This window comes from Eschrichtius robustus, chromosome 21, assembly GCF_028021215.1.
Source record: "Eschrichtius robustus isolate mEscRob2 chromosome 21, mEscRob2.pri, whole genome shotgun sequence".
Lineage (NCBI taxonomy): Eukaryota > Metazoa > Chordata > Mammalia > Artiodactyla > Eschrichtiidae > Eschrichtius > Eschrichtius robustus.
The window spans coordinates 35,894,841-35,908,295 of NC_090844.1; the positions used below are offsets into that span (position 1 = coordinate 35,894,841).

The 13,455-nt window shown below is 36.4% G+C and overlaps 1 protein-coding gene across 1 annotated transcript in view; it reads right to left on the reverse strand.

Moving 5' to 3' along the window:
* The window catches only part of HOOK3 (hook microtubule tethering protein 3), a 97,290-nt gene that overhangs the window by 28,050 nt on the left and 55,785 nt on the right, over positions 1-13,455 (reverse strand). The window contains exons 10-13 of the mRNA XM_068531958.1: positions 12,441-12,581; positions 10,476-10,677; positions 6,262-6,372; positions 5,414-5,501 (exon numbers count right to left, since the gene is read on the reverse strand). Of these exons, the coding sequence (XP_068388059.1) occupies positions 5,414-5,501; positions 6,262-6,372; positions 10,476-10,677; positions 12,441-12,581 (542 nt within the window). The remainder of the gene's footprint in view (positions 1-5,413; positions 5,502-6,261; positions 6,373-10,475; positions 10,678-12,440; positions 12,582-13,455) is intronic.

The window sequence follows — 13,455 nt, forward strand, 5'->3', positions numbered from 1 at the left end:
AATGGGTGTGAAGTGGTATCTCACTGCGGTTTTGCTTTGCATTTCTCTAATGACTAATGATGTTGAGCACTGTTTCATGTGCTTACTGGCCATTTGTATATCTTCTTTGGAGAAATGTCTATTCAAGTCCTTTGCTTGCTTGTGAACTGCAAAGGACTTTTGCAGGTTTTTGTTGTTGTTGTTGAATTGTAGAAGTTCTTTATACACTCTGGACATCAATCATCTATCAGACAAATGATTTGCAAATATTTTCTCCCATCTTGTGGGTTGCCTTTTCACTCTGCTGATAGTGTTCTTTGATACACAAAAGTTTTTAATTTTGATGAAGTCCAATTTACCCATAATTTTTGTTGCCTGTGCTTTTAGTATCAATTCCAAGGAATCACTGCCAAATCCAACATCATGACGATTTTCCTCTGTTTTCTTTTAAAAATTTTGTAGCTCTAGCTCTTACATTTAGGTCTCTGATCAATTTTGAGTTCCTTTTTTGTATATGGTGTAAGGGTCCAACTTCATGCTTTTGGATGTGGACATACAGTTTTCCCAGCACAATCTGTTTGAAAGACTTTCCTTTCCCCCATTAAGTGGTCTTGACACTCTTGTTGAAAATCAATTTATTGCATATGTGAGGGTTTATTTCTAGGCTCTCTATTCTACTCCATTGGTCTATATATCTGTCCTTATACCTATACATACTGTTTTGATTACTCTAACTTTATACTAAGTTTTGAAATCAGGAAGTATGAGTGCTCAAGCTATTTTTTTTTTTTCTTTTTCAAGATTGTTTTGGCTATTCAGGATCCCTTGATATTCCATATAAATTTTAGTCTGAGTTTTTCTATTTCTGCAAAAAATGCTGTTGGTATTTTGATAAGGACTGCACTGAATCTGTAGGGTTTTTTTTTAATATAAATTTATTTATTTTATTTATTTATTTTTGGCTGTGTTGGGTCTTCATTGTTGCGCGCGGGCTTTCTCTAGTTGCGGTGAGCGGGGGCTACTCTTGGTTGCGGTGGGCGGGCTTCTCATTGTGGTGGCTTCTCTCGTTGCAGAGCATGGGCTCTAGACGCACAGGCTTCAGTAGTTGTGGCTCACGGGCTCTAGAGCGCAGGCTCAGCAGTTGTCGCTCACGGGCTTACTTGCTCTGCGGAACATGGGATCTTCCCGGACCAGGACTCGAACCTGTGTCCCCTGTATTGGCGGGCGGATCCTTAACCACTGAGCCACCAGGGAAGCCGCCTGTGGATTGTTTTTGGTAGTACTGTCATCTTAACAATATTAAGTCTTAAATGAACATGGGATATCTTCCCATTTAGGTTTTCTTTAATTTCTTTCAGCAGTGTTTTGTAGTTTTCAAGGTACAAGTGTCTCCCTGGTTAGATTTATTCCCAAGTATTTTATTCTTTTTAATCCTATTGTAAATGGAATTGTTTTCTTAATTTACTTTTCATATTGTTCATTGTTAGTGTATAGAAACGTAACTCATTTTTGTGGGTTGATTTTATATCCTGTAAATTTGCTGAATTCATTTTATTAGTTCTCACAGCTTTTTGTGTGTGTGTGCGTGGTGTAATTTTTAAAGGGTTTCAACATATAAGATCACGTCATGTGCAAACAAAGGTGATTTTAGTACTTCCTTTCCAATTTAGATTTTTTTTTCTTTGTCTAATTGTTCTGGCTAGAAGATCCTATACTACATTGAACAGAAGTGTAGAAGTGCTGGTAGCAGGCATCATTGTCTTATTCCTGATCTTAGAGGAAAAGCTTTCGGTCTTTCACCACTGAGTATGAAGTTAGTTGTGGGTTTTTCATATGGCCTTTATCATGTTGTAGAAGTTTCCTTTCTAGTTCTCCTCCTAGTTTATTGAGTTTTTTATGATGAAAGGGTGTTGGATTTTGTCAGTTGCCTTTTCTGCATCAGTTGATACGAACATGTGGTTTTTTCCCTTCATTCTATTAATGTGGTATATACTACACTGATCTCTATGTCTTTCCATATGTGAGTTTCATGCTGTTCAATTACAGTAGTTTTATAGTAACTTTTGAAATCAGGATGTGTAAGTTGTCCAACTTTTTATTTTTTAAGATTTTTTTTTTTTGGTTATATAGTGGCTCCTTTGTATTTTTATATAAATTGTAGAATCAGCTTGTCAATTTCTACAAAAAAGTCTGCTGAGAATTTGATTGGGATTGCATTGAATCTTTAGACCAATATGAAGACAACTGTAGTCTTAACTATAGTGCTTTTTCCAACACCTGAATGTGGAATGTCTTTACATTTATTTAGATCTTTAATTTATCTTAGTAATGATTCATAGTTTTCAGTGTAGAAGTCTTGCATTTCTTTGTTAAACCTATCTCTAAGCAGTTTATTCTTTATCATACTATTATAACTTCATTTTCAGATTGTATACTACTAGTACATAGAAATATAATTGGTATTTGTATACTGATCTTGTATACTGAGACCTTGCTGAACTCATTTATCAGATCTACGATTTTTTAACATCCTCTTTTCCTTTCTGGATGCCCTTTATTTCTTTTTCTTGCCTGATTGCACTGGCTAGATCCTCCATGTTGAATAGAAGTGGCAAGACTGAACAGCCTTGCCTTGTTCCTGATCTTAGGGAAAAGCATTTAGTCTTTCATCATTAAGTATGAGGTCAGCTGTAGGATTTTCACAGACGTCCTTTACTAGGCTGCAGAAGTTTCCTTCTATTCCTAGATTGCTAAGAGTCTTTATCATGACGTTTACAAAACAGAAACAGACTCACAGACTTAGAGAACGAACTTATGGGTACCAAAGGGGAGAGTGGGGGGGGGGTGATAAATTAGGAGTTTGGGATTGGCAGATGCAAGCTACTGTGTATAAAACAGATAAACAACAAGGTCCTGCTGTATAGCACAGGGAAGTACATTCAATATCTTGTAATAAACCATAATGGAAAAGAATACGAAAGAGAATGTACATAAATGTATAAATGAATCACTTTGCTGTCCACCAGAAACTAACACAACATTGTAAATTAACCATACTTCAATTAAAAAAAATTTTTGAAAAAAGAGTGTTTATCATGAATGGTGCCACCTACTTTTTTAACTTAATGATATAACATACCCAGCCCTCCACGTCAGGCATATATAAGATATACTTCTTTCTTTTTAATGGCTCTGAAGTATACAGTTGAATGAGAATGCCATTCCTGTACTGCTGGTTCTAAATTTCACTATTACAAATGATGTTTTAGTTCATAGGGTAAATTTTTAGAGCAAAAATGCTAGCTCAAGGATATATACATGAGGGACTTTCCCTGGTGGCGCAGTGGTTAAGACTCTGTGCTCCCAATGCAGGGGGCCCGGGTTTGATCCCTGGCCAAGGAACTAGACCCCACATGCATGCCGCAACTAAGAGTTTGCATGCCACAACTAAGGAGTGCGCATGCCACAACTAAGGAGCCTGCCTGCCGCCACTAAGACCTGGTGCAACCAAATAAATAAATATTAAAAGAAAAAAAGGATATATACACGAATAAGGTTTAAAGGTAATAAAGAAACATGTGAAAGCTTACATAAGATGGCCTCCATTTTCTTGATGATACAGGAGCTAAGAATTAAAGCATTAAGGTTCAAGGCTAGATTCTCAAAATTTTGGGAAAACTCATGTAGGATTGACTAGAGATACATGAAAGGACTACCAAGCAGCAACAAGGATCCAATTATGATCAGAAATAATTTGTTGTTTGGTGAGGACAGTCAAGAAAGATGTATAATTTTCTCAAAAGCAAAAATAAGCAAGTGGAACTACATCAAACTAAAAAGCTTCTGCACAGCACAGGAAACCATGAAAAAAATGAAAAGGCAACTTACCAAATGGAAGAAAATATTTGCAAATCAGTTATCTGATCAGGGGTTAATATCCAAAATATATAAAGAACTCATATAACTCAATAGCAAAAAACCCCAAACAATCCAATTAAAAAATGGGCAAAGGATCTGAATAGACATTTTCCCAAAGAAGACATACAAATAGCCAACAGGTACATGAAAAGAGGCTCAATATCACTAATCACCAGGGAAATACAAATCAAAACCACAATGAGCTATTACTTCACACTTGTTAGAACAGCTATTATTAAAGAGACCAGAAATAACAAGTGTTGGTGAGGATGTGGAGAAAAGGGAGCCCTTGCGCCCAGTTGATGAGAACGTAAATCGGTACAGCCGCTATGGAGAAGAGAGCTGGGGCGTGGGGGTGGGCTAAATGGGTGAAGGGGGTCTAAAGGTCCGAACTTCCAGGTATAAAATAAATAAGTCACGTGGATGTAATGTACAGCATGGTGTACATAATAATACAGTATTGTATATTTGAAAGTCACTAAGAGAGTAGATCTTAAAAGTTATCACAAGAAAAAAATGTTTTTCAACTATGTATGGGGACAGATGTTAGCTAACTAGACTTACTCTAGTGACCATTTTGCAATACATACAAATATCGAATCATATTGTACATGTGAAACTAAGAGTATAATATTATATGTCAATTATACCTCAGTAAACAAAAAAGAAAAGGAAAAAACCAGAAAGATACATAATTTTCTTTAGCTGGCCTGGGTAATCTGGAGTACAGAATAAAACTAATTAGGGCTTGAAATAAGTCAAGAGGATAAGGAAAGACAGTGGTGATGAGAACACAGTTGAAATGGCTGGTATGCAGGCTGGGTGAGCTGGAAAAGGCGGTGGTCAGGAGACGATCAGCAGAGACTACAGAGGGGGCTGAAGGTGGATGGAGCAAATGATCAGGTTTGGTAGAAGGAGTGAGGAGAGGAAAAGGAGGCTGTAGTCAGAGGAAAAGAAAAATTCTAGTCTCAGGTAACTGAAAAGCCAAGGGCTGGTAGTCGGAGTGGGAGTGAACAGAGGGTGAAGCTGTATAAGTCAGCAACCAGGTCCTGCATCCCTTGAGTGGTAGAAGGTAAACCTCAGCTAAGTGCTGCTCCTTTCCTGTGAGAAGGAGAAGGTTTCTACTTTGGATGTTTAGTCCCTTAGTGAATTGACACCCACCTCACATCTCAGCCGAGAAAAATCACTGATTTAGAAAGTCTGATATACTTTTAAAGAGGTCACTAAAAACTTTTCAGGTTTATTACTAACAGAGATGATTTAACAAATGTTTATGCTTTTGATTTAATAAAACCCAAACATTTAAATGTAATTAAAATTAAAAAGTAGGCAAGTAAATCCAGTCCCGTAACTACAGTCAGAAAATCTGGGTAACAGTTCAAAATCTGTATCAATCTCATGGCCTCTTTACCAACTTCAAGTTCTCGTCTTTGGCACAATCATCTTAAAATGAATCTAATATTTTTCCTGATACTATCAGAAATAAGTAACCTTGCTTGGGCTACTGAAATGTTACCTTGAGTTGTGAGCTGCCCTTCTTGAGCCTGAACACAACGAAGCTCTTCGATGGTTTCCTTCAGCGAATCCCTTTCTGTTCTTAACCTCTGGAGGGACATTAAGAATGAGGAAAGTTAGCTTCAAGCTTTATGAGTTTACTCATCAGTGGTCTTTGCCTTACCTAACAGAATGATAAACAGTGGTGAACATGGACATGTTACACCTTTTGACCTTCTACAGAAAGATCACAGGAGGAAACGATTACACGATGTTTTTCCCGTTTAACAATACTAAGTATCTACTATGTGCAAGGTAGGATCCTATCCAGTTAGTCATAAGAAACAAAACCACCTACTCCATCTTTAACAATGAGTACCTTATTATGTAAATAACTTTCTTTTCATGAAACAGATCAAACAACATAAATCACGACAAAGTAAAAGTATTTTAAAAAGCTTCAAAATATGCTGAAATATTCATAAATCATGTATATTCATAAATCATGACAAAGTAAAAATATTTTAAAAAGCTTCAAAATATCCTGAACAACAACAAAAAGAACTGTGTCTTCCTACAGAAAACAGAAAAGCTACATAAATTTCTAGAAAGTCACAAGCAAGACGAAGGAAAAGAAGCAACAGTGGTAGAAAAGTTAAATATATAAAAAAGAAATTAGAATAGCAATCTTTTATTTTAGATCTATTTCTGAAACACAAACGTAAATCTTCTATAATTAAAAAAAAAAAGATCTCAAATTTTCAAATTTATAAATAGAAGAAGAAATTAATGTAGGCAAAACATGAATTAAATATCATTTTCTTAATCTCAGCACTGCTCAAAACCAAAATGCCTAATATATATACTCACATCCTTTTCTTTTTGAAGACTGTCAACTTTTTCTTTTAGCCGCTTATATTCAAAATCTAATTTATCTGCTTTCTTCGATTCTTCAGATAATCTATTTTGCAGTTCTACTACCTGTATAGAAAGGTACCATTAATTTTTATAATTTGAAACATTAGAAATTATTATTATTTTCTTCTACAGATCTATGAAAATTCTCTCCCCCAAAAATACTCAAAAAAATACACATGATACAGGAGCCTAACCCAATGGAGAGAATGAGGTACAAAAATCTGCCCAGATACTATGGGTTCTAAAACCAGATCATCCAGAGGAACAAACGTTCAAAACTATGAAAACCTACAGGACTTCCACTTCCTGTAACACAGGAAACTTCAGTCTGGAAACCCTTTTAGCATGAAGCAAAAGAAATGCTAGGGGAAAAGAATACAACTGCATCGCTAGGCTTATAACAAAGTAAGGGAAATCCTCAGGGGTTAAAAGTGGAGCAGGAAGTTTGTGAGGACGCTATGGGCAGTGTGAGATGCCACCTGGCAATACCAGGAACCCAGGCCTTTAAAATTATCGGGAGACAGGTTGCTGTTAAACTACCTTGGACTCTAAAAGGTGGTGAGTCAGTAAACAGGTAGGTTAGGGAAAAAAAATCCATCAGCTGGCAAAATCAATAAGGAAACTTGCCCATCTTAACGTGAGTGTTCTGGGTTTTAAAAAGTGTAACTTGAAAATGTGTAACCACAGCCTGCAAATGCATGGATTTGTGCTTGAATTTTTACCACATGCCTTGTCTGGCAAATCCTAAGCCAAGCAATTAATTTAAAGTCCTCCTGATTGGTAATGCTGTGGAAAATCTGGCATAAGAAAAACATACATTGTCTGGAGGAACACAACCTCAACCAGGTCCCCAGTATTCCCAAAGGTAAAGATGAGCCAAATGACAGAGCAAAATCTAAAATTACAGAAGTCTTAAAGAAATAATACACTACGAACAACAGTCAGCAGGAAAACATTAACAGCACTAACAACAATAAAATAGTAGAATGAGACCTCTAAAGATTTCAAATTGGAGTTTTATCAGACATAAAATACTAGGTTTAATACCTAAAGAAATTAAATAAAGAAATCTAAATTATAAAAGGAATAAAAGACCACCAAATATGATCAAGCAGGTTTGAAAGAGCACCCAAAGAGAAACTGCAGAAAGAAAAATATTATACTGAAAAATAAAATATATTAAGCTCCAGATCAGAAACAGATAGAGAATTAGTGTATTACGCAATTTCACTACAATAATTGTAGGTGTAGATTTCTTTTTTATTTATTCTGTTTGTAATTCACTGTTAATACTAAATCTGATGTCCTTCATCAATTCTGAAAAATGTTCAGCCATTCTTTCCTTTAAATAATGTCCTACAATTCTTTCTGTTCTTTCCTCTGGAACTCTAATTAAATCATTTCTTATTTTAATTTTATACCCTTTAATCACATTTACAGTTTCTTTGGGCTACATTTATTTTTGGTAATTTCTCAGTTCAACTTTGTTATATGTTGAAAATTTTCATAATGAAATGTTGGGAAAAAATGTATTCACCAAAAAAAACCTGCCAGACATTCATGGTGTACAGGGTTGCTCTACTAAAACTTCTCTAATTTATTATATTAAGCTAGTACAATTTTGATGCCAAAATCAGAAGACAAGGAAAGCACGAGACAGAAAACTTTAAGTAAACAAATCATAGAGGCAAAATATTCCAAGTAAAATGAACAAAGCAAATCTAACAATGTGAAACCACAAATAAATCCGCTATGACTAAACTAAGTTTATCTCAGGAATGCAAGGATGGTTTAAACATAGAAATCCATTAATATAATTCATCAGATTAATAGAAAGGAGAAGCAGCACAGGAGTCTCTGAATAGGTGTAGCTGATTAAATTCAACATCCATTTAAGATAAACACCTGTGCAAATTAGGAATACAATGAAATTTTGTTATCCTAATGAAAGGTGGCTACAAAGCCTATAGCAATCCTTATAATATACTGGTAAAACATTTAAAGCATTGTGTATAAAATCAACAAGAAATGGTTGCCTATTATTATTGCTTCTATTCAAGGCTGTACTAAAGGTCAGCCATGTTGATTAAGAAGAAAAAAAGGGTATGCCATAGAAAGAAACAAAATGGCTTTTATTTGTACAAAATATGACTTCTGCCAAAAGAACTAACAGACATTATTAGAAATAATATGGGAATTTGGCAAGATTGTAAAATCAACATATAAAAACCAATTTAATCACATAAATCAGCAACACACTGAAAATGGTATCTTTTCTTTTTCTAACTGCACTTACAAAAGCAACCAAATACATAAAGTACCTAAGAGTAACTATAACAAAATATGTGCATGATATTTATAAGAAAATTATAAAACTTAATTGAAAGACACTGAAGATCTAAATAAATGGAAAGATGCTATATTCATTGATAGGAACATTTACTGTCATAAAGATGGCAATTCTCCCTAAACTGATCAACAGATTCACTGTAATTCCAATTTCCAAAGATTTTGGGTTTAAAGGGAACGGAAAGGTCTAAGAATAGACAAACAATTTTGAAAAAGAACAGGGTGTGGGTATCTGTACTACCCAAATATCAAAATTACTAAAGATCTATAGATGATAAGACAGTGTTCTGGTGTTAGACAAACAGACCAATGAAACAGAAGAGATTGCCATAAACAAACCCACATATAACATGGTAACTTTAGATATATGATAAGATAGAATTGCAGGGCACTGCAGAAGAGACTGATTATTAAATAAAAGCTGCTAGGTTGACTGGTTGTCCACAAAGACGAAAAATATCAAATGGGTCCCTACCTCACACCCTATATGAAAATCAGTTTCTTGTGGATTAAAGACCTAAATGTACAAAACAAACTTTAAACCTCTGTAAAGAAAACAGAGATTAGTGTTACATCTTTATGTAGGAAATGACTTCTTAACTGAGACATAAAAAGCACAAATCATACACCTGAAAGTAACAAAACATTGTAAATCAACTACACTCCAATAAAATTTTTTTAAAAAGCACAAATCATAAAGAAAAAGGTATTTAAAGTTCATCATGTTAAAATTATCAATCTCAAAAAAAGTAAAAGGACAGGTCACAGACTGCTAGGAAATAAATGCAACATGTGACAAAAGATTAATACCAGGAACAAATAAAGAACTTTCAGAATCAATAAAAGAAATAATCCAACTTTAAAAATGAATAAAAGATAAAAATAGGCAATTCACAAAAGAAATGTGATCAGTAAATATATTTGCAATTAGGGTAACGCAAAGTATAATCATGAGGAGACATCATTTCAAATCCATCCTTCAAATGGCAAAATTTCAAGTCTGATAATACTATGTGTTGGTGATGATGTGGAGCAACAAGAATCCATACAAACTGCCTGCTGGTGATAAAATCACAGTGGAGGATAATTTGGCAATATCTAATTAAATGAGGACTCTCTAAGGAAGATATTCCACATAGTTGTAAAACTTCCACACATGTATCGAAGAGGATATGTTCAGTACTATTCACAGTGGCCTTTCTTGCAATATTAAAGAAAAAGACAAAACATCCCATATGTCCTTCTCCAGAAAAATGGATAAATGTGGTATCGTCACTCAACAGGATACTACAGATTGGTTCAAGTGAATGGGATAAAGCTACAACTATCAACAAAACAAATCTCACAAACACCACTGAGCAAAAGCAAATCGCAGAAGAGAACTTTCACTATATCATTATATAAAGTTTTGAAATGTCAAAAGTGTTATTAAGTTTTTAGGGATACACACACACACATATGTATGTGTGTGTGTATGTGCAGCAAAAGAATAGAGAGATGCTTAGGAACAAAAACCACAAAATAGGCTAGTGGTTACTGCAATGAGGAAGGGGAGAGTGTTTTGTTTATTAAGCATGGATATTTATTGTATTTTTTTTTACTTTTGTGTATTTCTCAAGTATTACACAATAAATTAAAAATAATAAATAATAAAAGGATGTGCTATACAGACCAATCAATAAGCCCTGGATAAGAACTAAGTTTCATAGGTGAGAAACCGAATACCATGAAAACAAGTCAGGGGACTCTGATAAGCCAGCGTTACACTGGAGAGCTCAGCTGAAAACAGCGTTAAGAAATTGTGCTGCTCTCCTTACCTGTCTCTTATACGTCTCGAGTTGACTTCGAGCCGCGTTGGCTTTTCTCAGCTCCTCCTCTAGGCTAACTGTGTTCTGCATATACATAGTATTCTTCTCTTCTAAGAGTTTAACCTGCCGCCTCAAATCACCAAGATCTTCTAGCTTCTTTTTATATGATTCCACTTGGCCTTCTAGTTTAGACACTTTATCAGAAGAATGTCTAGAATGAGATGGGAAACCAGAAATCACAAACACATCCGCAATGGTAAAGCTGCTGTAGACAGTGCTAAACCAAGCGGATTGCCAGGAAGTAACACGTTCTAATGAAATTATAAGACCAAAGGTGAGTCCAGCTTAGTTTTTTGTGCAGGTTCAAAAGTATGACCAAAATTACAGCAAAATTTATAATAGACAACATTATAAAATTTAAGGAATGCAAGTAAGAAGGGGTAGCCGACAGAGTCACATGTAGCACAGAAGCAAAATAAATTGTACACTGTCCAAATAATTTGGCAATTAGGTTGTTATTAGTGACCAGAGGAACAGCTGTTTTGGTGGAGCCGTGGGGCAGGTGGTGGTGAATTTTAGTGGGTTAAGGAAAGAATGTAAACTTTACCTTGTGTAATCTAAATTTGTTCTGGAGGAAAGGAGAGAATAATAATAGGTCTCTCACTTTTTCTAAGATAAGAGGGACAGAAACATACAAATGTATGCTAAGGAGGCAGATTCAAATGTGAAGGGAAATGATAACTGATGTAGCACAGTCCCTGCAGAAGCAAGACGGGTTGAGACCCAGAGCACTGAAGGAGTTAGCACTGGACAGGAGGACGAGTAACAGGTCTGCACGCTAGAAGCAAAAGAGAAAAGATGGGCGCGAATGCAGGAGACACAGCACATGGAGGGTCCATAGGTCATGGCCTCGTTCCTCAATGCAGGAGACAATGCCGTCTACTGAGACTGAAGCACAGGAGAGGTGTGGTGGGGGGCAGTCAGCTGAGAAGAGTTATGAAAATACGTAGCAGCTATGAGAGAAACGGTGGACAGAGCAATCTACGGATGAGCAGTAGAACAGTGGACCAGTGGGAGGGGCCCACACGGATGGGCAGTAGAGCGGTGGACCAGTGGGAGGAGCCCATACAGATGCGCAGTAGAGTGGTGGACCAGTGGGAGGAGCCCATACAGATGCGCAGTAGAGTGGTGGACCAGTGGGAGGGGCCCACACGGATGGGCAGTAGAGTGGTGGACCAGTGGGAGGAGCCCATACAGATGCGCAGTAGAGTGGTGGACCAGTGGGAGGGGCCCACACGGATGGGCAGTAGAGTGGTGGACCAGTGGGAGGGGCCCAGTGGAGAGTAAGATCACTAGTCTGCAGTAGGACAAAACTACCTCACTATGTGATCTTCCCTGTTTGTTCTCAGCATTCAAAGAGCAGACGCATAAAACATAGACGGTTGGAATGATCCAACAGAGGATAGATTACACAAGCAGAATGGTGCAGAAACGAGGTGGCAGGGAGTGAGGTGCCCAGTGAGAGAACAGTTGAGTCCAGCAAGGAAATGAGCCATGTGTGTGGGTGTGACGGTATCCAAGAAAGAGAAAGAGCACAAGTGACTGGAGGACGCAAAATTATAAAGAACAGGAGTAGTAATGAGAAAAGCTCAGAGCTACGCAAGTATGAAGTGGTGGCCAGAGGTTAATTTCTATTTAACAAACATTTATATACAGCATTTATTTGCCAGATACTGTTCCAAGTGCTGACAAATACCCCCTCACTGAATTCCACATGTCAGTCTGAGGTAGGTATGTGTGTTATTTCCATTTTACGGATGAGAAAATGGTTCCACAGAGGTTGACTAAACGGCAGCACTGGGATCTGAACCCATCTTCCTGTGCTCAAAGACCCTAGAGTCTGTAACGTCGGTGGCAGAACTGTTCTGGGGGGTCACAGGTGTGAGACTCTACAGAGATGGGGAGGTTGTTTACCTAAGAACGTCTATTTCATCTTTTAGAGACTGAGCATCATCTGCCAAAGTGGTCAGTTCATCGTTCTGCTGCCGAAGTTCAGACATCTCCTTCTGTAACTCTTCACAGCGTATTCGATAGTCATCTTTGGCTGCTTCAAGTCTGTAACCGAAACAAAATAGACCAAGAAAGCACTATTTACTGTCTAACAATTCTCCTTAGAACAGGAAAAGTAAGTAAAAAACATGAAAATAAATTCTTCTTGGATTTGTCTCCTACTTTTGTGACCATACACCGTACTTCCAAGTTTTAACTATCCTGGAAACGGATTCTACTGCTCCAAGACTTGCAGAAAGGTAACAACGGATCGCCATTCCTCTACTCAGAAAGTTAGACACCAAAATATAGCAGCTATAATTTATTTAAAGTTTTATTTTCAATGATGAAATTAACACATATTCCTTTTGAAAATTCACAAGATGCAGAAAAGCAAAGAAGATAAAAATTATGCATTGCTCTAGACAGATACCTACTGTTAACATTTTTGGAGTATAACCTCCAGTCTGATTTCTATTCATAGATCTTTTCCCCCCAAAATATGGATAATATTGTTCCTAATTTATATTAATTTGTTTTGTTTAACATACATCCTTCCTTTGGATTTAAAAGATTCTTTCTCATGTCACAGATATTTATCATTGATTATTTACTTTTAATTTTATTTATGTAAGTAATGTACAGAAATTCTTAATTTTTATGTAATTCAATTGATGAATCTTACACTTTATAGTTTCTACTTCTGTTTTTAAATTTTTTTTTAACTTTTTATTTTACGTTGGGGTATGGCCAGTTATCAATGTTGTGATGGTTCCAGGTGCCCAGAAAAGTGACTCAGCCATACATATACAGGTATTCATTCTCCCCCAAACTGCCCTCCCATCCAGGCTGCCACACAACGCTGAGCAGAGTTCCCTGTGCTGTAAAGTAGGTCCTTGTTGGTTATCCATTTTAAATACGACAGTGTGTGTACATGTTG